The sequence below is a fragment of the Cornus florida genome, unplaced genomic scaffold, assembly GCF_030987335.1.
Source record: "Cornus florida cultivar Cherokee Brave unplaced genomic scaffold, ASM3098733v1 CherokeeBrave_3.0.0_Hap2_Chr08, whole genome shotgun sequence".
NCBI lineage: Eukaryota > Viridiplantae > Streptophyta > Magnoliopsida > Cornales > Cornaceae > Cornus > Cornus florida.
In genome coordinates this window covers 9,152,023-9,175,651 of record NW_026775578.1, presented here as the reverse complement: position 1 = coordinate 9,175,651, position 23,629 = coordinate 9,152,023, and the positions used below count along the sequence as shown (strand labels likewise).

General features: G+C 34.1%; 2 protein-coding genes and 3 non-coding genes across 7 annotated transcripts; 3 read left to right on the top strand and 2 right to left on the bottom strand.

Annotated features, from left to right (window-relative positions):
- Positions 1 to 3,053: 3,053 nt before the first annotated feature.
- TRNAG-GCC (transfer RNA glycine (anticodon GCC)) lies at positions 3,054 to 3,124 on the top strand. The gene has a single exon. It is a non-coding gene; the product is annotated as a tRNA-Gly (tRNA).
- Positions 3,125 to 3,135: 11 nt separating this feature from the next.
- On the top strand, positions 3,136 to 3,222 carry LOC132272292 (small nucleolar RNA snoR114). The gene has a single exon (XR_009470032.1). It is a non-coding gene; the product is annotated as a small nucleolar RNA snoR114 (small nucleolar RNA).
- A 590-nt stretch (positions 3,223 to 3,812) lies between these two features.
- LOC132272293 (small nucleolar RNA snoR114) lies at positions 3,813 to 3,900 on the top strand. The gene has a single exon (XR_009470033.1). It is a non-coding gene; the product is annotated as a small nucleolar RNA snoR114 (small nucleolar RNA).
- Positions 3,901 to 4,809: 909 nt separating this feature from the next.
- LOC132269264 (UDP-xylose transporter 3-like) lies at positions 4,810 to 14,197 on the bottom strand. 3 transcript variants are annotated; one of them, XM_059770400.1, is made up of 8 exons: positions 13,986 to 14,197; positions 13,481 to 13,775; positions 9,834 to 10,018; positions 8,910 to 8,977; positions 7,148 to 7,280; positions 6,745 to 6,906; positions 6,382 to 6,654; positions 4,810 to 5,361 (listed from the first exon to the last, which is right to left on the bottom strand). In XM_059770400.1, the coding sequence occupies exons 2-8, from the start codon at positions 13,599 to 13,601 to the stop codon at positions 5,245 to 5,247; spliced, it is 1,059 nt and encodes a 352-aa protein (XP_059626383.1). In that variant the 5' UTR covers positions 13,602 to 13,775; positions 13,986 to 14,197; the 3' UTR covers positions 4,810 to 5,244. The 3 variants fall into 3 exon arrangements, with proteins under 3 accessions (XP_059626383.1, XP_059626385.1, XP_059626384.1); XM_059770402.1 differs by having other exon boundaries at positions 13,481 to 13,689; XM_059770401.1 differs by having other exon boundaries at positions 13,481 to 13,671.
- A 4,132-nt stretch (positions 14,198 to 18,329) lies between these two features.
- On the bottom strand, positions 18,330 to 19,837 carry LOC132269263 (expansin-A8-like). Its single transcript, XM_059770399.1, has 3 exons — positions 19,602 to 19,837; positions 19,025 to 19,337; positions 18,330 to 18,877 (listed from the first exon to the last, which is right to left on the bottom strand). The coding sequence occupies exons 1-3, from the start codon at positions 19,744 to 19,746 to the stop codon at positions 18,574 to 18,576; spliced, it is 762 nt and encodes a 253-aa protein (XP_059626382.1). The 5' UTR covers positions 19,747 to 19,837; the 3' UTR covers positions 18,330 to 18,573.
- Positions 19,838 to 23,629: the final 3,792 nt, after the last annotated feature.

Here is a 23,629-nt window from a genome sequence, read left to right as displayed (position 1 = left end):
AGAAAGAGGGAGAGAAGGTTTGTAACAATGAAGAACCCACTAGTTTCAGGCATAAGAGACCAGAAAAAATGGAGAGTTGAAAAAGTTTTAGCATTCGTTAACGACGTTTCTCTATTCATCGGTTAAACTGTGGCGACCTTGTGGGTGGGTGTGTGTAAGCGTGTGCAGGGGGCACCAGTAGGCTACCACACTGGGCGAGCTACAGGTGCACAATCCCACATTGTCTGGGTGTGGATGGGGCAAGTGCTATATGTAGATTCAACACCCTTCTATGAAACCATGCGTTTTAAAGCCGTGATGGCCGTGAACCCATCAGAGCTCTGTAGTTAAGCGTGCTTAACTTGGAGTAGTACGGGTGACCCCCTGGGAAGTCTCTGGTCTGGGTGAGCCAAAAGCGGACAATATTGTGTCTGGCCAGGGTGAGGGTCGTTACAAATGGTATCAGAGCCTGACCCAGCCGGAAGTGTGGCCAACGAGGACGTTAGGCCCCAAAGGGGGGGTGATTGTGGCGACCGTGGATGGGGCAAATGCTATATGTAGATTCAACACCCTTTTATGAAACAACGCGTTTTAAAGCCGTGATAGCCGTGAACCCATCAGAACTCTGTAGTTAAGCGTGCTTAACTTGGAGTAGTACCAGAATGGGTGACCCCCTGGGAAGTCTCTGGTCTGGGTGAGCCAAAAGCGGACAATATTGTGTCTAGCCAGGGTGAGGGTCGTTACATAAACAATTCTAGTTTTTATTTTTTATTTTTAATTTGCTGATGTGGTGCATTATAAGTCATAGATCTGTGATAAAGGCCGGCCACATGTCAAAGTTTCTAAGATTCAACTTAGGATAATGCAGAAAAGTTTTAACGTAGAGGTTCCTAGTCCAAAATTCATAAGGAAAAATTAGTTTCCTTTTTCGTTCGAGATGCTTTTATTTTAGAATTGCGATTGATAATGTAACTTCTTGTAGTCAAGTTATGAAATTATTGTGCAACAAAGAATTGGATTTTGAAAATTCTATAAATAGAGATCGGTTTGGATAGAGAGGTAGAGAGAGAAAGAAATAATTATAATGAGAAAAAAGGTGAGTTGAGTTTTTGAGAAGATAAAGAGTGTGTAATCAAATTTTGAAGTAAAGATAGTCGTTCTTCGCTCGTGGAAGTAGACAATTTGTCGAACCATGTAAATCTCGTTTTGCTTGTGTGTGTTTTTATATATTTTATTTGCCAATAGTGTGTGTGCGATCCTAACAAGTGGTTTCAGAGCCATGACGACAACTATTACAAATGAAAAATATGTGATCGAGAAGTTTGATGGAGAAGAAACTTCAGCCTTTGGCTTGTTGGCAAATGATATTGTGTATGATGTGATAGAAGAAGATTCAGCAGCGGATGTATGGAAGAACTTGGAAAATTTGTACATGGGAAGTAATCTCATTAATCGGTTAATCTTGAAGCAAGAGTTGTATTCCTTTAAGAGAAAAGAAATGGTAAGCTTACAAGAACGTTTTGGTGAGTTCAACAAAATTATTTGTTATTTATCCAATGTTGATATCAAGTTAAGTGATGATATTAAAATAATTATTTTGTTAACATCGGTACACTCTACTCATAAGCATTTATTCAATACCTTGCTTTATGGGAGAGATACCATCTCGGTGGAACAAGTTAAGAGTGTTTTGTTTCTCTAATGAAAAGTTGAATGATGAAGAAAAATCGTGATGCTCAGGCTTAAGTTCTTATTGCTTAAGAGAAGAAGATATTTGTAGCTCCAAAAAACCTTGTGCCATTGTCAGAGAAAATATACTACAAGTGTGGGAGAAAGGGGCATATTCAGTGGTATTTCCGGAAAGAAAGAAGAATACATTCGCTACTGTGTCTAAGGATACAAAAAAATGGAGTGATAATGATGAAGTGTTATAAATCATTGATAACAAGGGAGAAGTTAAGGAGTGAATATTTGATTTTGCTTGTTCCTTCCATGTGTTTCCTCATAAATAGTGGTTTGGAAAGAACTCTAACGAATATATGTCATATTTTAAGTCTTGGAATGAATGTGATCTCTATGGGAGCATTGACTTCCCAGGATTGTTGGTGTGAAGTAAAGAATGGATTGAATGGATTGATGAAAATTATAATAGGACCACTTGTTATGCTTTTGGAAAGGAATGTTAATAATATCTATATTTTGTTGGAAAATAATATGCTAGGTGGAGCAATTGTAAAGACGGAATGGAAGCCCGTTTTAAGATCTACTAAATTGGAGGATCAAGAGCTACAAGAGAAAAAAGAAGTCTTGACAATTGTAAGAGTACCAACTTTTATTCTAGAAACAAGAAGAGTTCAATTTAGTGAAGTGAAGGTAAATTCCAGGTTCAATTATTTGAATTTTGGAATTTGTTAGGAATAAATGAGTGTGGCGGAATGGCGAAGAACGATAAGGAAAAAGAAAATGTTAAGTTCAAGGTGGAGAGATCTTTAATGGAGGTGGAGTTATGGAGGAGCTCAAGAAGACATATTTCAAGCCAAGGTGAAGATTGTTGAGTTTGTGACTCGAAATTTATATAGAGAAATTAGTTTCCTTTTTAATTTGGGATGCTTCTATTTTGGAATTGTGACTAATATAATAACTCCTTGTAGTTAAGTTGAGAAATTATTTCACAACAAAGAATTGAATTTTAAAAACTCTATAAATAAAGATTAATTTAAACAGAGAGGTAGAGAGAGAAAGAAATAATTATAATGAAAAATAATATGAGTTGAATTTATAAAAAAATAATGAAGTTAAATAATTTATCCAACCACCTAAATCTCATTTTACTTATACTCCATATATCTTTTATCCCAATAGTTTTTGGGATCCTAAAGACAACTTATTTGATCCTAACCCACAGGACTTTCAATTGAGAGAACATCATTGAACATTCTTTCAGCGTCAAGCACTATTTTTTGTTGTTGGCAAGTTTTTTGTTTTTTTTCTCCCGGAAGGTATTTGTTGGTTAGTTAATACTACTATCATTCTACTTGAATGTATATTTATGTCTCCTACCTTGCAGATATGATGCACCAGTGGTCTAGTGGTAGAATAGTACCCTGCCACGGTACAGACCCGGGTTCGATTCCCGGCTGGTGCAATCTCAGGGAATGGCTATGATGAAACCATGCGCTTCCTGTGATGGATGGGTCCACACTTACATCTGGTTTCAAGATGAAAATATGCGCATCTGAGCTTTCTCCTCCTCGATTATTTTTTTATTTTAGTTTCCTGGACTCATGATGGGCGGGCTAAATATGGTTGGGACCTAAGGCCAAAAATTGTGAATTATATTTAAAATATTGAAATCAAATAATATATTTTATTTTATTTTAAAATCATTCATCTTACTTTTTGTAATGCAAATTTAAATCACTAATCTAATTTTTGAATTCAGTTTTTTTTTTTTTTTTTTTTTTTTTTTCAAATAGATATGGCTGATCCATACATCAATTTTAATTTGGAAATTTTTTTTTATGCATCAGCAACTTTAACAAGTATTATTATATGTTTTGATTATTACTACTACGTAGTAAATTTTTAAAGACATATTAAATAATAAAAATAAAAAATCACAAACAAAACATACACCTTCTATGATAAATGATAATAAGATTGATTTTTTTTATATAAAAAAAAAAGAAAGTAAATGAACAATAGAAATTGTTATCAGCAAATTAGGATGATCTTTTCCAAGTACGAAGCACAAGTGGTCTAGGGGTAGAATAATGGTACCCTGCCACGGTATAGACCCCGGTTCGATTCCCGGCTGGTGCAATTTCAGAGATAAGCTGTGATGAAACACTGCGCTCAATGTGCTCTGGCTGGGTCCACACAATCGTCTGATTCAAGACGAGATCACGCGCAGCTGAGCTTTCCTCATTTATTATTTTTTTTCCCAAATTATTACTCTCTTTTTCTTGACTGTAGTAAAGCATGTTTGTTACTCTTCCCCGAACCAATATCTGAAACACTGAAACACACTACTTGAAAGTGAAGCATTCACATATCTGGCAATTTCCTTCGATCAGGCGGAAGCAGCTCCGTCCCAAATGGGGTGAATTTGGTAGCTCTTAAATAGGTTTGGAACTTGTATAGGTTTGGAACTTGTATGATAAAATAATTAAAACTTCGAAGCCGTCCCGATTTTATATACATTTTTAAAATATATATATATATATATATATATATATATAATATTTTTAAGACCTTGTTAGTTGTTACTTTGTGTAAAGTGTATTTAATATATTAATACACTTTTTTGTAATTTATAAGTTGGGCCAGCTTATTTCGCAGTCCAATTTGATTACATTGGCTAGTTTTTTTTTTTTTGAACTAAATAATAAAATAGGCATAACCTACCCCACCCCGTAATTAAAATGGAGTGCTTTGAGTGGAGTCGGTACTTTGTCTGCCAAAATAAGGACAGAGATGGCATAATTTTCTACCAAGGTAAAATAAGGTTTAGTCAAACTCACCCCAACTCCACCCGTTACCATCCATGATATCACCTGGTTCTTCCTTGAATTTCGCTTCACTGTCAAGTTTTAAGACGAGAAAAAGGTCGGAAAGTCCAGCTTATAGATTAACAATGCGCTGAAAACACAACTTGACAGAATCAAGGAGCTTAATCAAACTTACTCATTTGCTAAAACTGCTGTAAACACAATCTGTTTAAAACAAGAATTCATTGATCTTTGCACAATTTGTAGTATCAAATAGAGAGACGATACTATAGTTTTTAACAACATTCAAGGATGCATTTCTTCGCTATTGGCAAAAACATGAGCAATCTCAGAATACCTGTATGTTTCTCATAAATAGGCTATATAACAGATATAAGCAATCTCAAGAGAGACCAAATTTCGTTACAATGGATGAAGTTTGATCTTCAAAACTTCATGTCTCCATTTTCTTCACAGAAAACAAACAAATCTCGATAAGAGCAAGGGAGACATCTTCTGTATTAAAAAATAAATACCTCATCGTATATAAGCATATTATTGGCACACCTAGCTCTCTTACAAAGCTAACTGAAACTGCAATATCAGAAGACACATTCTTAGCTCTGGTGACCGGTGACCGCAAGAATACAAGTGATCTAGGAACATCCCACCTTGTGCTATGAAAGTCCCATGCAGCGAAATCTTCATCGCTGGAAAACTTTTTGTCTACTAATTTGAACTAGGTTGAACGAATTAATAGAGATTTCAGGAAACTTCAAGCTTGAAAGTCTTTATTTGAATTCCATGCAGGGGCTTTTGAGACAACACCATCGGTTAAAATGCTAGCTCCGTTTTCCACACTTATTAGAGGATCAGATTCACTTTCCTTTGCCTTGAAACATTCAAAAGACAGAATTAGTAAATCCTTGATAGAAAGGCAGTCAAGAATTTAGTATATCGATATAAGGGGTGAGGATGAACAAAACATCCCTTTAAATTTAGAGAGATCTATTAACAGAAAGGCAATCAAGAATCTAAAATGGCAAACATTAAAGAAAAGGATACAATTATGCCTAGACCACAATGGTATATATATTATAAGGATTATTACATATAAATGGCGCTAATGGTTCATATTTACCATTTGATGGAGTCAAAGTCTCTTAGTTTCGAAAAAATGGAATTGACCAAAATGTTAACGTAAACATAGAAAAACACTGTGTACCACTATTAAGCACAGAGGTATCACTTTTTGTGCATCAGGGACCACTTTTTTGTGCATCACAAAAAGTGGTACCTATGTGCCTAAATGTGGTACCTCTGTGAGGATAAACAGTGTTTTTACATGTCTTCATTTTTTTGAAACTATGAGACTTTGACTCTATCAAATTGTAATATGAGTCATCAACACCATTTATATGTAATAATCCTACATATGTATACAAATTAAAATATGTAGGAAGTATCTATGTATGAAGAACAAGTACTCTGTGAATCTATCAAATATTTTGTAATCCTATTTTATAATATTAAACTCTTGTAAAAAATTATTTTTGTGGTGAATGGAGACATGAATTCTCACACTATCTCAGTTCTTCTTGGAAAAATGTACCCATTTGAAACCTTTATTTGCTTCTTTTAACAATTGTGATACGGTATTGTCCTAAGTTGCTGATATTTAATGTTCAAGATTTGTCATATATGTGCCTTAAAGTATTTAAGAAGTATCATAAATTTGTTCAATATAAAAAGAAAAAGATATTCTTGAATTATGTGTTCGTATAGGAAGTTTGGACACAAATCCGAGTATCTGAATATCAATACCCTATACGAATATGAATTCCTTATAGAAGTATCCATGCTTCCTATGATGAGTACACGATAGGGAAAATATAAAAGAAATGTGAAATACCTGGGACAATTGCACTGATGCTTCACTAGCCTTTTGCTGGCTCTCAAGAGTGCAACAATAAGAATAGAGTACCATTCCAACTACAGCAATCAGGATTCCTAAAATGTTTCGCCAACTAAAAGGGTCATGAAGTAAAACATAGCCGAAGGCCAAAACTAGGCATGTTTTTAGATGTCCTAGGACCTGATAGGTAACTGGAGATGTCCTTCCAATCACCAGAAAGGTACTGAAATTTACAGAGACTGAAATCAGGCAGGACAGAACAATGAAGGCCTGCAACCAAGACAATATAGTGAGAAATTAACATAATGTCTTATAAATTTTTTGGGGAGGGCAGCATTTTATCAGTCTTTCAATTCTCACCAGCACTTGAGGGGTATAATTGAAAGCAAAAACATTCTGATTTGTCAAAAGCCCGTCTACGAAAGGTCCAGTGAGAAACAAAGTGATTGCCTGATAGGGACAAGACTGATACAGGAGTTGGGTTGAAGAAACCTTGAACTTCTTCTGGATGGTATTGGTCATCTGAGAGTAACTGATTAAGGTCTTAAAAGAACCAAAAAGAGAAATTTTACTGGCAAGAGGGACAAACACGCGATAACACCACCTCACTAATGTTTGTAGAGTATGGAAAAGGAAAATAAAAAACAAGAATTTGTTCTATGATAAAGTATTACTATTTTATTTGCTTTAATACAACATGGAAACATGTGGAAGAAAGGAAGCACATAAAGTAATAACAAAAGGCCACTTCAGCTGAGGATACAATCTGTGCAACACACGTTGTAACAACTGCAAGCAGAGATAGGACAGAACCTAGGACATTGAGCTGCAAATCAGTTACAGTTGCAATTCCAACACCCAAAAGGAGGACGGTAAGTGAAAGCTGAACATTCCGACTGTTAATGGCAGTTAAGGAAGTATCACTGTATCAGCACACATTTGTAATCGAACAAACACAATATAGTGGGGGGAAAAACAAAAATGATTATCAAGGATGCAGTTACACATACAATACAACTCAACTCAACGAAGCATTATCCTGATCATACATGAAATAAATAAAACTAATATGAAAGTCTAAAATAAAGAGGTGCAGTTTCAGTCCTCTACAATATTGAAATTAAGTTGCTTGTGCAACGAGATGACAGCTGCAGTTTGATTGCTCATAAATTCACCCATACCCCCCTCTCTTGACAAGTAAATGAAGTTAAATTAACAGAAAAAAATAGGGCTGGGCTCAAGAGCTTGGGATGTTATACAAAGTAGATGATGTCAAATTTTAAAACCCTGTGAACTCTATAACCCATCAATGCTGCTAGAGGCTCCCATCAATCTATCTAAAGACATTTCTCCAGAAGATCTCTAATAATTTCTCCTTATAACTAGGGGGAATGTGCTTGCATTATGGTAGCCTCATTTGTAGGCTTGAGTGTTCATCTATTCAAAGCATTTTTTGTTGGATTGAAGGGATTGACAATATTTAATCTCTATTTTGTCAGTGCTTGCAATTCTTCTGGTTTGCCAATGCAATGAAGCTGAAGCATCTTACATCAATCCTTAACTTCTTCAAGTTGACTTCACTTCTCAAACTCTAACATTAATCCTTGATCTCAAGCATTAGTCTGATGAGACTAAAGAAGCATCTCTTGTCAGCAGTTTCAGATTGCATGATAACTGACATGAGACAAGGATTTCATGCGACTGTCTGATAACCCAATCCAGCACTTAATTCTGAATGGATTAAGTGTTTATTTAAGTGTGTTTGATAACGCAATTTGAATCACACTTAAAAAGGCAAACACCATTTAAAATGTGCTAAAATTTAAGTGATAATAACTTACTTATCACTGAATAGTAAACACTTAAAATTCAAAAAACATACCCAAAAAAAAATCTCAATTTTTAAGTCTCACTCAAAAACTTCAGCACTTAAAATTCAGTTTTATCAACAACAACTGACATGCACGGCATGCTAATGAAAATAGGACAAGAAAACTAGAGACAAGGAGGTGAAGCTTAGCAATGATAGCACGTCAAACAAGTCTTTATGCCACTAAGAATATAGTATCCAGTTTGCCCGCGATATATGCGTGTGCACATCTTCGTTATAGACTGTACAGAAGTTAAGACACTACATATGCCATGTGCATAGCGCGCACAGTCCATTCTTGATATATTAAAGAAAAGGACAAGTGAACAACATAATGCCATAAAACACAAGTGCTAAACCCATTGAAATCACTCCCTAAAATGAGTCCTCATCAGTTGGCCATGACGGTGTTTATTCTATAAAAAGGCTTCACAGTTGAATTTAATTGATGTCAATTTTATTAAATAACTTGGTCAATATATTGCTCTGTGCATGACAGTACACCTAAATAAGCTAAAGATTTTGGAATGAAAAATAAAAAACTAGCACATGACATGAGGGTGCACGGTGCTTCACTTGTTAGACTGAGAATTCTTCACAAGATCGGAAGAAGAATGTAGATAAAACAGAAATTAAGGAGTGGAATTAAACTTACCTGAAAATCTTCCTAAAGAAAAGAGTCTCCAAAAGTACTGTACACGGGATGATTGCCAATTTTGTCATCTACATGCAAAATCAAGAGATCAGAAAGAGACAACCGAAATTACAATTTTTTAAAAGCCAAAACACCCGTTTCTTTTCATTCTCTAATATTGACATCAATAGAATATTCAAACAATTTTTCTAGAAAAGTCTACTTCCATTATGTAGTTACCCTAACTGTGTTTAGTGCTCACTCCGTGTTGTCTGTATAATCAAGATAGGAGAGGATCTTATGACAACATATCCAAAAAACTTTAATGAATCACCAAACCAAAGGAGACTTCAAATCATTACCAACTTATAAAATCTCAGCTAGATGTTTTGACGTTGTAATTTCACTATATATGTCAGGGAAATGATATTTGCACTCCACTTTTTTAGGAAATGATATTGCACTCCACTTCCTTTGTTTTTAGAGGGAAAGAAAGACATACTTGTCCTCAAAAGCACTCTTACACTCCACAATTATCCCAAAAGCTACTCTTCCCATCTCACACTCCAATTTTGAGGGGCAATTATATCATTTCCTCTATTAAAGTCATTTAGAGCGCATCCCTATTTTTTAACATGAATTATCTTTTGCTAGGAGGAAAGTTGAAAAATGAATTGTTAATGTGATGTAGAATAACACATAGCACTGAAGATGCCTTTCACAAATTCTAATTGTGTGCAGTTTCATTATTTCATATACTCACTAATCACCAATCAATTGAAATGCAAAATCACCTATAAAACATTGCCCATGAGCAAAGTATCAGGTTTGTCATAGAAACTAAATTCAACATGTAAAACCATCCAATTGTCTATGCGATAAAATGGTCAAAACTCAAAACAGTAACCTCAAACCATAACTCAAAATGGGAAGGAAAAATTTTACCTGGTAGAAACCAACAGAGTTGAAACCTAAGCTAAGATTCAAAAGTCCAATAGATGTCCCATTCAGTATGCCAAAACCCATTACAGCTTTTGGATCGAAAGGCTTGTGCTCAAACAATTTCATCCATACTGCCACATGAAGAGAACAGAATGTGACCAGAAGATGCCAGCTTGTCAAGGTTGTAGCTGAGACGTCCAATATGGGAAGTCAGAACAAAATGTTTAAGCAATATCAAGCAATGGGAAGTTTAGTCTTATGGCAAGTCATCCAGATCTATGATTACTAAGCAACCATAAAGCAACAAATATAGTCATATGCCAACACTTTAAAAAGTCGCAGAATTTAAGAAAATAAAAAAAATAAAGAATAAGGTTGTACTCAATGACCTAGAAATGAATCAATAATTTCCCAACTCAAAACTTATATTTCGATGGCTCTAGACAATCAAATAAACTATGATGATCTGTAGCATGTTGTACTAAAATGAGTTCATCCACAAGAAAATAGAATCTCTTCAAATAAAAATAGGATGTCTTCAAATTTTTCTTTTGCATAATACAAGCATGGTGTATCATGTAAACTTATATCTATTTATTATTTTCAACTTTTAACCACTGGTAATTGGTAAATGATCCTTGTAATGTAAACTTGTATCCATTTATTAGTTTTAAGCAATGGTAGATGATCCATGTTTATTGAGTAAGTAGCAAAAAACATGTTTAACTCACCACCACATTTTGCAGAAAGATTCCACTAAGTTTTTCTCTTAATTTAATAAAGCTCCAAGGAATTACACATGTTTAGTATCAATACGGATATGACTATTATTTAATAACCGAATAGTTGTTTGGCCAACACATTCAAATGAATGGTAGCAGTTGGAAGATCCTAGTCCATTGCACTGTCAAATGGATAGACAGGGGCTTGCACTTCTGCGAGACTACCAAATTCTAGTGAGGGACCTTTGATTAATTTGTCATAGATTTCCTTCATTTTTTTTTTTTTTTGATAAGTGTCATAGATTTCCTTCATTGATTAGGTAATATTAAAATTACTAAGGGATTGTTTAGTAATGCTGTTAAGTGCTAAAAACTGAAAACTTCCAGTGGTTCCTCAATTTAAGTGTGCTTTGATAACAAAAAAAGTAGCTGTCACTTAAAAAGGACCTTGATTTTAATTGAATGCTAAACATTTTCAGTGAAAGGTGGTTTTAGAATTTATACTTTACTAACTGATCCTTACATTTTTAATTAAAAATTTCAGCTGCTTAAAATTTTCAGCACTGAATTTTTCACAACTTTCAATACTATCAAACAGCACCTAAGAACCATGACTTTGTGATCTTATTGTTTTCACTAGAAAGCACAATGAAGCATATGTCATATCGATGCCATGGTGCACGAAAAAGACGTAGGAATATTGTGTGTCTGAATCAATTTGCCAAAACGTGCTAAAAACCAAACACAAACTAAATCAAGGTCCATGCATGTGAATAAGTAGTATCAAATTCTAGCTATAAGGGAATTCCAAAGTCACAACTGCATTGTAATCAATAACCTTCTCTTTGCCTCTAATCTTCTAGACTTTATGGTTGAATCCACAACTCGAGAGATTATATATGCAATAAATGCTATAAATATTTTGTAGTAGGGAGAGGTATAATAAGTGAGCCAGCTTTAAAATTTGGACGACTAAGAATTAACTCTAGTTTGACAATATTATTAATGACATTTTTAAACTAACCTAAAAAATATTCAATACATGCATATCAATACAACAAAAAATAAGCATACAATTAAAGCTGTGATATTTAATGTTTTAAGTTTCGAATAGTAGTATCTACATACAACGCAGGTCTCACATGACAAAGGCCAATGGCTAACGAACATTAATCAGTGACATGTAGGACACCTATCTTTATTGAGAATCAGCATGGTTGACACTTGTGAATACGACACCTATATCTGCCGAGACTGCCATTGTTTGATCACTTAGGAAAAATCCACCTTTATTTCTCTTAAAAGGAGTACAAAAGTATGAAGAATATTATGTATTTTTGTCAAGAAACTTATTGTACAGAAATAATTGTCTGACACTTGTGGATCAACACCCATGCTGCCTAGTCAAATAATTATTGATCACTTATAGAAAACGTCTATCTTTACTTTCCTGGATAAAGCCATTATGAATTTTGTCAGCAAACTTATTGTACAGTAATATTTTTCATATTTATTTTTTATGGTTCTCCTGCAACTTCAAGTCAGCAAATACCTAAATATAAACTTAATAAACAAATATGATTAATAAAGTCAAATCACACACATATATCTCCAACTCTCTAGGTTCATTGCAGTTGCTGCAGCCGACCACACCTGTCCATTTTGAAACACGATGCTTGTCTTTATGCCAACAAATATACTACTAAACTTGCTTAAGCGAAATATCACTGAAGGAGAGCAAGACTAGCATTTTTTCACGTGGGTACAGAAAAGGTAATCAAATCAACCATTTGAGGAGAATTGAATAGTCATTGGCCCTCTCCTTCCCAATCTCTATGCTGAATGACATCAAATGAGAGACCAGCCACATTTTTTCCCCTTGTCCAACAGTGTGGCCTAATAGCTGGGCATGGTCCTCACCTTATCTATAAAACCTTTAACTGATGTCCCTCTACTAGGTTCCTTGTACCTTCTTCTAAAAAAGAAGCACGAAAAACCACCTGAGGTAGAATTGGTAGGAATTGCCATTGTGGTGAGGGTGTTGCATCATGATACATAAAAGCACCATCATCATAAAAAGATATATAGGTCAATTGAGAAACATGTTAATTACCCACCCTCTTACATAAAACTGACAGTATACACATAACACAGCTTGCTGAAACTACGAGATCTTGGTATTTTGCAGCAGTAGTAGAGAAATAGCAAAGCAAATGAAGCACCACATATAGAAAAATGAAAAGAAGTTAATGGAATGAAAGACCATTTTCAACGAGATACAGCCATAATGAAGGTTCTAATGTTCAAGCTTCAACGTCATAATGTTAGTAACAAGCTCAAGGTGATTGAAACAACGGGAATTACTACCAAACACATTTCTTGAATAATAAATAAACCAAAGGCTTAGTTTTTGCAAGGCACCGTACTTATCATAAACAATAACTGTAATTGGAATTTTACATTTCTAACGTGATTAAAACAATCTCATTTAAGTCAACAAAGCATTAATTAGCCTGACCACATTGCACATAAGAATTAAAACTGATAGATGTACCGTCAGCCATAAAAAGTTAGATGTGTATTAAGTTGATAACAAATGCCAATCTTTTCCTCACTTTCTCGTGAAGGTACTCATATCCTTTTTACACTTGGAATAATGAAACTAAAGATTTCATTATCCAAATTCTATCTAATAACCACAATTAATTTCATTTTAGTTTGAAATCCAAATTCTAATACACTAAAGACTGATTTTTTTTTTTTTGCAGACATTGTTGCATATTGATGTAAATAAACAACACCAAATCAATCATATCGAAATGACAGAAAAAGTTACAAGTTGAAACACCAAATTATTAAAAGAGAGAGAGGAGAAACTGAACCATAAACCTAGCTATATTTGTACAGCTGAAGTGAATGAGGACTCACCAAAAGTGAAACCAAGTGTGCTAATAAGCGCCTTGTTGCAAATCACGATGGACACCGACGAAACCACAGACAAACTCAATGCTCCAACAGTTCCCAGCTGAAACCGCTGGCTCTCACTCATCTTCACTCCGCTTCAATCGCTCAGCCTCGATCTCGAATTCTACTCCTCGCAGACCGCACATCCAACAATTCTAGTAGTAATCAAGTTACTAATAAATCATACAAGTATACAAATCATACCCCATTCATATAATTTACCCAAAATTAGACAGAAATAAGACACCAGCCAGCTCAACTGCAAATATAAACCACAATCAAAACCAAAGCGAGCAACATTCAAACGAAGAAGATTTGGACAAGTTCAAGCATTCCAAAACCCTAGATCTGCTACTTTTGATGAAGAAACAGTGTGTATATATACATACATCTAACATCTACAATACATATGTATATAAATATATACATAGAAAGAGATATGTGCATATATGTGTATATAGAGAGAGACCTGTGGCTATGAGGATGATAGATCAGTGAAATCCTTTGTGTTGTGTTGGACAGTGGATCAGTGAAATTGAGTAGAAGAAGAATGGGGGTAATTAATTGAAGAAATAATTTGACTTTTCTGGTGGTTCATGCTTATTTCATGCCGGCGAATGTGGGTTATATATGAAATATCTTTAGAGATGGCCCTTTTACTTAACAGTCTCGCGGGTGTGTTCTCTTCTGTTGGCTTCTTGTAAATCACCGGAATAACGTGGGCTCTTACCACTTACCAGTACCGGATATGAATATACTGCAAGTAATTTTTCTATAAAGAGAAATTACTGTAGATGATGAGAGCGAGATTACATGGGCGCTAGCCCAGCTAGCGTGACGAGTGTTCGAAGATGATTGGCTAATATGAGAAATTGTTCGATTCACCTTTTTAACACTTGGTGGCCTAGTTTAATGTACACCGTTATTCAGATTTATTTATAATATAATAATACACTCCATTTTCTATCCATGTAGGATTGTAATTTTTTTTTTTGTGTTTTTTAAACTTGGGTTTTGATTAAAATGTTCATGTCTTAGTCTCCTGCTCCGTTCGGTAGGAAATAAAAAAATTTAAATGGAATAGAGAGGAAAAGAGATGGATAAGACATTTTTAAAGAAAAAATTATATATTTTCTTCTTTTTATTCGGTTGAATAAAAGAGAATATAATAAGCTCATAATTTATTATGTTAAAAAATTTTAATTATTTTTATTATTATATCTAATAATATTTATAATATTATAATTTGTAAAGAATATGACTGTAATTTAAAACTTGTATAATTTAGGATAGTATTTAATTGAAAATTTTTATAATAGTTCATTTGTCTTTCCCTTCGTTACACAATTCGTTCAAAAAGGCTCCGCTCTCAAGCTCCACACGCCGAATTTGCAATTTGGGAGCGAATTCACATAAATTCCACAAATTCAATTTTTGCAACTCGTGAATTTGTTTTCCTTATTCACGATTTTCATACGAATTTACTTTATATAACTAAATTTAAATTTGAAAGAGTCCTAGTGATATGGAAGACCTATATTACCATATGTGCATTTATTACTTACACTATTACTCAATATATATATTAATTACTTAAATTTCACGTGTGCCACGCTTGTATGACATTGCTATACTACCACATATATATATATATATATATATATATATATATATAAAAATCACGCATCTATTCGTGAAAAAAAGTTAGCTTATTTGTTACCTATATCATTAATGGAATAAATAATAATGAATATATTTGTACATGGATTTAAATAAATAAATAAATATAAAATATATATGTCATGAATTGATATAATTTTATTTAAACCTAATATATAGAAGTTCTCAAAACGCTCCCGCTTTAAAAAAATTTAGACTTTGATGCTTTCACATTTGCACTTGCTCCAACTCTGTGTGACTTAGGTTTTTTGTCATTTTTAACGTCCATTTTTTTACTGATGATAATTTATAAAGGAGAAAGAATGAGTCATCTTTCCTCTTTTCCTTAAATCATTTACACCGAACAAAGGTTTTTTTTGTTTTAGCCATTCTATTTTCCCTTCTCACCTTTCCCATCCTTCTTACCAAACATAGCATCAAAGTCACTGGTCAACATCCAATCTAATAAGGGATGGAGAAAACATTATAGTTATTATTATCATTGTAGTTTTTTTATTTTTTATTTTATTTTCCTTCAGCCTTTAGAAAAACAAATCTTAAATTATTTAGGCTCCTCTTCTCTCTCCCTTTCCATCGGTTCGTTTGAATAAATACGACTGAGAGGGAAAAAAAAATAGTTATAATTAATGAGAAAAATTGAAAGAAAAATGTAATATTTTTATCATGTATGAAAAAAAAAAAACCCGCTTAATAAGATTAACTCATGCAGAGACATAAAAGAGATGAAAGTATAATGGCAAAATTTTAACTTTTATATTTTAATGAGATATACAATTTAGAAAAATATTGAGGTAGGTTAAATTTATTTATATACATTTTTTTTTTAACATGACAATAGACTAATAATAGAGACAAGACTAAGACACAGAACACAAATCAGAATCTAGAGCATCCTTAATAATGAAAGGAACAAAACTCCAATCCAAGTTTGGGTCTACGGGTGAAAGCAACAAAACTCAAATCTAAGTTTGACTCCGGCATGACAGCACTAGTACTTACTTCGTGTATTATAAAATTAATTGATTCTAGAAAGCATACAAGATAATTATTTTTAAAATAAATATTTCTCATTATTCTAAGAAGAGATATCACTTAACTATAATATTTAGATAATTTTTTAGTTACAAAAAAATATTATAATAAAAAAACGACCCAAACAACCCCAAGTTATCCAAATCATTCTTTTAAGGTCAGTTTGGTAGTTGGTACAATGAAAGAAAAAGAAAAGAATGATGTGTTTGGTATAAAATGTTGAAAAGAAAAAAAAAAAAAAAAGTAAAAAAAAAAAAAAAAATAGAGGTATATATACCTAAATAGTAGTTTTTGTTATCCCAAAATGGAAAGAAATAGAAGAAATTACTAGTAATTTAAAAGAAAATTTATTAATACAGTATTTTTCTATTTATTTTATTTTATAAAAGATAAAATTTATTAAAATAGGATTATTTCCTTTATTTTCGTATAATTACAATCATTTCATCTCTTATACTTTGTTGGTCAATCAAACATTTGAAAAAAAAAAAAATAATAATAATAATAATAATAATTTAAATCAATCAAACAGCATGTCATTTTCTTTTCTTAATTATTTATTTATTTATTTTTACTAACTAATGCCCTTCTTGTTAGACAGGTGTATTTATAACACGTGTGTGGCCTATATTGCCAAAATACATTTATGTTCTAATCCACCGTATCTGACACAACAAAATGGTTGTGAGAAGTTGATGATGGTTATCGTCTGATTAGTTTAAAACAAGGATTTGCATGATGAATTGCTCTATCGTGTTTTTCATACAGTATCTTTACAGAGATTCATGTCTATACACATAAAGATTTGTATAGGCGTGAACATTATTAGGATTTGTAAACTTGTTTCGCAGGCATTAACCAATCTGATTTCATGGCCGACGTAACACGATCTCTTTCAACTTATAGTTTCTTTCACTTCTTTCTTTTCTTTTCCACTTTACAAAGATGGCCTTTGTCCATTTTTCCTGCACAATTTGAACTCAAAAGCGAGTTCCTCCATTTCCATTCCCCTCCTTTACTTCTCAACTCACTCACCCAAACAGAGGCTTAGAGGGAAGGCGAAGAATGGAATTCGGTTATGCGTTTGTCAAGCTAGGAACAACGGCGGATACAGGGTGTCGAGTGCGGTAACAATCACATTCTATAATCAGATAAAAAAGAAGTCGCATATTATTATCCAATGCTATTTCTCGTAAATTTTGTTGTACCAATTGTTTATCATAATTTCTCGTATATTTTGTTGTACCAATTGTTTATCATCTAATGTTAGTATTGCTGTTAGCTATATTGCGTTAGAGTTGGTATTTCGTCATTTTTTTTTGTGCGTGCGTGAGTGTTGTTTTTCTTTTTGTACAATTTGATGTGTTTGTATACATATTTATATATATATATATATATATATGATATTTGCTATATATTGCAATCAATCTGTCCCTTTTAGATCATTTTTTGGATGTGGTAATACTCAATAGAAGCAGATGTGCTCGTAAAGTTGGATTATGTATGGTGGTTTCAATGAGGAGTCAAAATGGTGTCTAGAGTAAAACGCGAGAATACTTTTGGCGTTAGAGAGTGACACATTTTAAAATTTGGAGTTTTTATGTTTTAAAAAGATGGTATTTAGGCAATGTTTCTGAACCCTTTTCGGCCTTTTTTGGCCTTCTATTACATGCTTGTATCCTGTAATTAGGACCCAGATGACAGAGATGCCATTTCGTTTGTTCATAATCTCGCGTTTCTATTTTTTTTATAAGAGAGAGTATAAATTTATAATACCAACAGGTTCCTTCAAGTTTGCTGGAATTTGCACTGGTTCTTTAATGGTAAAAAACTTGTTCCTGTTCTATTCATAATTGTCTTCGAGTCATGCTTTGATTTTTGCATTGGTTATTACTTCATTTCAGATTGTGATTCACATAGCATTCATCAGGTTTTCTTATGTTTTCCCGATATATTCGTTAACTTTCTTTTATGAAAATTTGGGACCGAGAAGATTCTTGTGAGGACTGCCCTTAATTAGGAGGAAGTTGGTACCTGACCATTTCATGAGATAGGTCCCTCTATGTTCAGCCACTTTTCAACACTCGTTAAATTTAGAATGTATCTGAAACTATATAACACTTTGAATCCATTATTGCATATAATCTCAAGCTATCAGTGGCAACAATAACACTAGCATGAAAAGCCCAGCGGGTGCTACTTAGCTACCTCGGCTATAGAAGGCTACTTTCCCCAGATTTGTACTACCCACTCCTGCTTATACAAGTGTAAAATTGAAATTTAAATGTACATATTTTGTCTCAAATGATCAATACCTTGGATTGAAAATCCATCACTCTAGAGCTTTAGAACTGACCCCCTTGGAAAGTCTGGCCAAACTGCCAATTTCCCGGGACCGCGTTGTAGCTTGTCACGGTTCTACCGTCACTGGTTGTTACTTGAAAGGACAGGGTTTGGCCATTGAGGTATGAATTGCTCTGCCAATTCTGGCCCCAGTTTCTTGACATAGCTTGCCACCCTGTTCTCGACCCCTTGATTTTCACCGAATGAACATCCCCTGCCCCTGCAACATTGCTGATCAGAACCAGGTTGAAGTAGGAGTGCCCATTGATGGTGAATCGTATTCCTCCTTTCTTTACACAAGGCACTCTGCCAAAAACCATACAAATACATTATAGTCATCATAATATATACATGTACATATTATGTGTCTATATATAAAAAGTGAAATCACAAGACATAAGCTGCTTTTGGCGAAGCAGAGCAAAACTATTACAATTGCTACTATAATTCTACCTTCTGAAAGCCACGGGCACAATTCCGGCACGGTATTGAGCAATTTGCAAGAAAGCAGGCTCTGCCAGGTCAAAGTGCTGGAGGGGGGGATTGCACCAGCCACCGTTGTCGTTTGGCTGAGCAAAGTTAGGTGGGCAAAAGTTTGTGGCAGTGACGGTGATGATGCCTCCCTTGCACCATCTGGGATCGTTGTCGCAACGCATCTCGTAACATGCCCCGCAGGTTAGGCCATTGTTGAACAAGGCTGTGCTTAGTGCTGCAGTGTTTGTCCCATACCCTTGACTGTACAAATTTCCATACCCACATGCACCTCCTGCAAAATCCAAAAACCCTCTATAAAAAACAATTCCCATATCAAATTAAACAAAAAGGAAAAGTTAGTAGTAGGATTTATAAGGTATTAAGGTTTATATCCTCTACAATTACAATAAGCAAGCCTGTACAAATTGATTACTCTTTAGGCATTGTAAGTAGGACATTTTCTTAAAACGAAAGAAAAACATAGCATGCATAGCACAAGCAATGGGGTACCATTAAAGTAAGGACATGGTGCAATTTTGTACCAAAATGGACTTACCCATTGTTCCTGATGCGTCTCCGCCACCATAGAAAGTGGCGTGAGCGCTCTGCCAACCTCCGTAATCAGCCGAAGTACCATGCAAGTGTAGGTGGCAGAGAATGAAGAAAAGTAGGCAAGCAGGCGATAAAATTCTAGCGGCCATTTCAAGGATTTGAGCCTTTTTAGGAAGAGAGGAGCTTAGAAGAGGAGCGATTGAAAGTGTGGTTTGTGTAGTAGTAGTAGGATGGTTTTGGCGAGGAAGAGGAAGGTGCCTACTTATAGAGGAGCTGCGTAACTAACACACATGAACACACAGTGACACAAGCTGGGATAAAAGCCTGCCCAAGCCCACGAGGGCGGTTCGAGAAATTGAGCAAAGCAAATCAACCTGCACATGCATTTGTTCTGGTTGGCTACCAACCGCTAAGTCCGTGGGTCCTACTACTCCACATGCACTTCTCAACCTCTTCTTATAACTTTATACTAAACTAATACAACCTTTTTGTGCCGTTAAGAGTGCATCCCCTTTGGTTAATGGCGGTGAAAAAGTTGAATTTGCACCTTTTTTATGTGAAGAAGAGAGAAGGATTTGTAAACATTAGTAATTTAGTATCTTTGCATTTGTAAATGTTAGTGTCGTTGCATTTGCTGTGTAGGGAATCCTTTGAATTAAAAACACAAGATGCCCCTTGGCACTGTGCCTTTCTTTAAGGGAAAATTACATATAAATGGAGTTAAAGTTCCATATTTATTTAGAGGCTGAGTCAAAGTTCTATATTTCTCTAAAATGGATTGCTGAGGTGGCACATGGTTTTTACTGTTTAGAAATTGTGATGCCTAAAATACCCTTCCGCGAAGGTACTACTTTTTCTTCGAAGGTACTACTTTTTTGAACTGAAGGTACTACTTTTTGGCGTTCAGGTACCATGTTTTTTAAACACTCGCGAAGGTACTACTTTTTCTCCGAAGGTATTACTTTTTTGAACTGAAGGTACTACTTTTTTGAACTGAAGGTACTACTTTTTTATTAGGGAAGGGCATTTTAGGCATCACAATTTTTTAAACAGTAAAAAATCATGTGCCACCTCAGCAATCCATTTTAGAGAAATATGGAACTTTGACTCCGTCTCTAAGTAAATATGAAATTTTGACTCCATTTATATGTAATTTTTCCTTTCTTTAATCAATAACGAAACCATTAATGGAAAGCTTCCTATAAGTTTGTTCCTGTAGACTCAAATCATATGCCATTTAATTTTGACTGCAATTTATTGGTGTTTGACAATATGTGTGTGTGTGTGTGATGAGGTGGGTGGCATAGTGGGCTTGCCTGAGACCAACCTCATCCATGCAATGTTGTACAAGTTCGTTGTGTGAAGCACTCCTCTATATACAAATCTAAGTAGTTAGTTTTATGATTTGAAGATGTCAAAAAGCTGTTAGGTATAGTAACTTGGTATATTTGTTTTCTAACACCATTTTCTATTTCTAATCTATATGTAGCAAGCAATGACTTTCTCTTACAAACTTCATTCATAGATTGGAGCAAGCTTATCTTCAGCAACCCTTAAAACATGAAAAAAGACGTCTCCTTATCCTAGTTGTTAAGTCTGCACAAATGTGTGTGTGTGTTTTTCAATTTTTTTATCAAATCAGAACATTTTTAAACAACTGCCCATTGTTTCTTCATTGTCCACCGAAATGCAGATGATTGGAAACATATTTTGATTCCTATTCACAACCTCCAAAAATTGGTGTGATCAGAGATTTGGATTTGGGATGTCTGGGGATGGGCATGGCTGACAACAAGGGTGATATGTCTGGTTTTGTTTGGATGTTGGGCCACATGGCGATGACCGGCTTTGCATTATTTAGTTGAGGCTGATGTCCACTGTTTGGAATGCATATAGTCAGAGGTGTCAGGTGGGCCAGTAATGACGTGTCACTCTTAATTATAGATTCCTGAATCACGGGTTTCTGTTATTCGGTGCAATTGTTTACCCAATAAGATTGTTACATGGTTGTTGGCAGTTGTGGATGTGGAGATTTGAACGAATATCAGTATAAATTCATCGATTTAATTGATTTATATTGATGTGTAATGATATTGGACCTTTAAAAAAAAATTATAAATCAAATTATAAGTCTCTTGTCGGCATATACGATGATTAATACGAATGAATACATTTTGTAAAGATCTTTTATGGTATAAATACCCTTCTAATAAAATTTAAAATATATATATATATATACACACACATATAATTTAGGTCATCATTGAGGTTTTGAGATAATATTTCATGCGAATAGCAATGGAATTGGTGTTACTAGCATATGATTTCATTAGTTATACAGGGTTTTATGCAAGTTGATATATAATTTAAATCACAATATTCTTTTAGGAGATGAGACACTCTTAAAAGTTAAAACCAATTCACATACACAACTACTACTTGTCTACTTACGAAGACTCGAAATATTCGATTTTTTTTTTCCTTTTTTTTATGTCAAAGGACTCGAAATATTCTATTGATAATTTGTATTATTTGTTGTTAGGTGTAGCCAAGAATGGTTTGGAGATGTATCTTTGTCCTCGTTCTATTGATTATATATTTCTAATTAAATTAATAACTTGTGTGTGTGTGAATATATATATAAGCAAACGTGTGGCTGATAATAAATGAAATTCTTCCTCCATCTATAAAAGCATCATCATATAGGTAGTAGCTACTAGCTACACCGACGCATGGTTTGTTTCCCTGAACCTAGCTAGCTTTTACTGCCATTCGAGAGTTGGAATCATTTCACATAGTAGCGGCTAGCTAGTGTGAGTAAAACAATGTTAACAGGTGTTCGTTTCACCCGCTAGGATCATTTAACCTGATAGGAGATTTGTTAATCCAATTCATTGTTATTAGTAAACAATCACTTCTTTTTTTCACTCTCTCTCTCAAAACATATATATATATATATAAGCATATATTATATAGATAAAAGCTTTCCATACTTAAAAATAGGAGGAATTAACAAGAAAATCGAAATTAACATGGAAAATGGTAAGCAAAAAGGGTGCTGGATCACCGTCTTGAGGCTGAAACTGAAGTTGGTCCCACCATGTTAGCAGCACATGGGAGTTCCGGCTTTGGAGGTCCATAATATACCATATACTATATAGTAGTATAGTATATATTTATAATTGCACAAGTCATCATCACTTTCATAATTTTAAAGAAGCAGTATATCAAAAATGACTCCGAAAAAGACAAGAAATGTTATCTTCAGGTCACTATCTGTACGGTCGGTTACATAGAAATGAACTCTAATCAAACACATCCTGTTCAAATTTTTTGTTATATATATATATATATATATATATATATTTTTAACGCAACAATTAGGTAGGAATCGGTTCTTGTCTGACATTGAATAGAGGGAATATGGGTTTGGAGGTTTTGTTTGTAGATATATATCCCACATACACGGTATTTATATTATTACTTATTATATATGTAAGTATCAGCTTTTCGAAATTGCACGAGAAAGACGAACAATCTCTGATGCACGTGACATATCTTTCTAACAAGATCGCATTAAGATCTTATTACTTTGAATAGGTTTTATTATATGATTTTGATCTGTTTCATCAATTAGATTTCAATAAAACTCAAATTGTAAAATTCATTGGAGGACAATTATTATTATCAATTATTGGTATAGTTGATGTTGCTATTTAAAGAAAGGAAAGAACACTTGAACTGAATTGCTTGTGGCCTGTCTGGAAGATGGCACTCTCAATAAGGGTCACATAATAAATATATGTACACATGTTATGTTATGGTCAACTTAGAAACCCTCTTTATTCGTGAGACTAAAAGAACAAAAAAAACAGGGAACCTCTTGTGTGTGACAACTTGGTATGGTTATTTGTTTGGATCGAGAGAGATAGCGATGTCTCGTAATTCTGCCGAAATCTAGACATATCTTCTTGTATCCTCTCCCCAACCAATGGCCCACCATTCCCTTTATATGGATATGAAAAGTTTTCA

What these genes read in the sequence shown, in the direction of transcription:
- LOC132269264 (XM_059770400.1), bottom strand. Translation starts at nt 13,601, where the DNA reads ATGAGTGAGAGCCAGCGGTTTCAGCTGGGAACTGTTGGAGCATTGAGT. An exon ending in ACTCTGTTGGTTTCTACCAG is followed by an intron (nt 8,978 to 9,833) that starts GTAAAATTTTTC and finishes TTTTGCATGTAG; the next exon opens with ATGACAAAATTGGCAATCAT. An exon ending in TTCTTTAGGAAGATTTTCAG is followed by an intron (nt 7,281 to 8,909) that starts GTAAGTTTAATT and finishes TGCCATTAACAG; the next exon opens with TCGGAATGTTCAGCTTTCAC.
- LOC132269263 (XM_059770399.1), bottom strand. Translation starts at nt 19,746, where the DNA reads ATGGCCGCTAGAATTTTATCGCCTGCTTGCCTACTTTTCTTCATTCTC. An exon ending in AGACGCATCAGGAACAATGG is followed by an intron (nt 19,338 to 19,601) that starts GTAAGTCCATTT and finishes TGGATTTTGCAG; the next exon opens with GAGGTGCATGTGGGTATGGA. An exon ending in GTGCCCGTGGCTTTCAGAAG is followed by an intron (nt 18,878 to 19,024) that starts GTAGAATTATAG and finishes GGTTTTTGGCAG; the next exon opens with AGTGCCTTGTGTAAAGAAAG.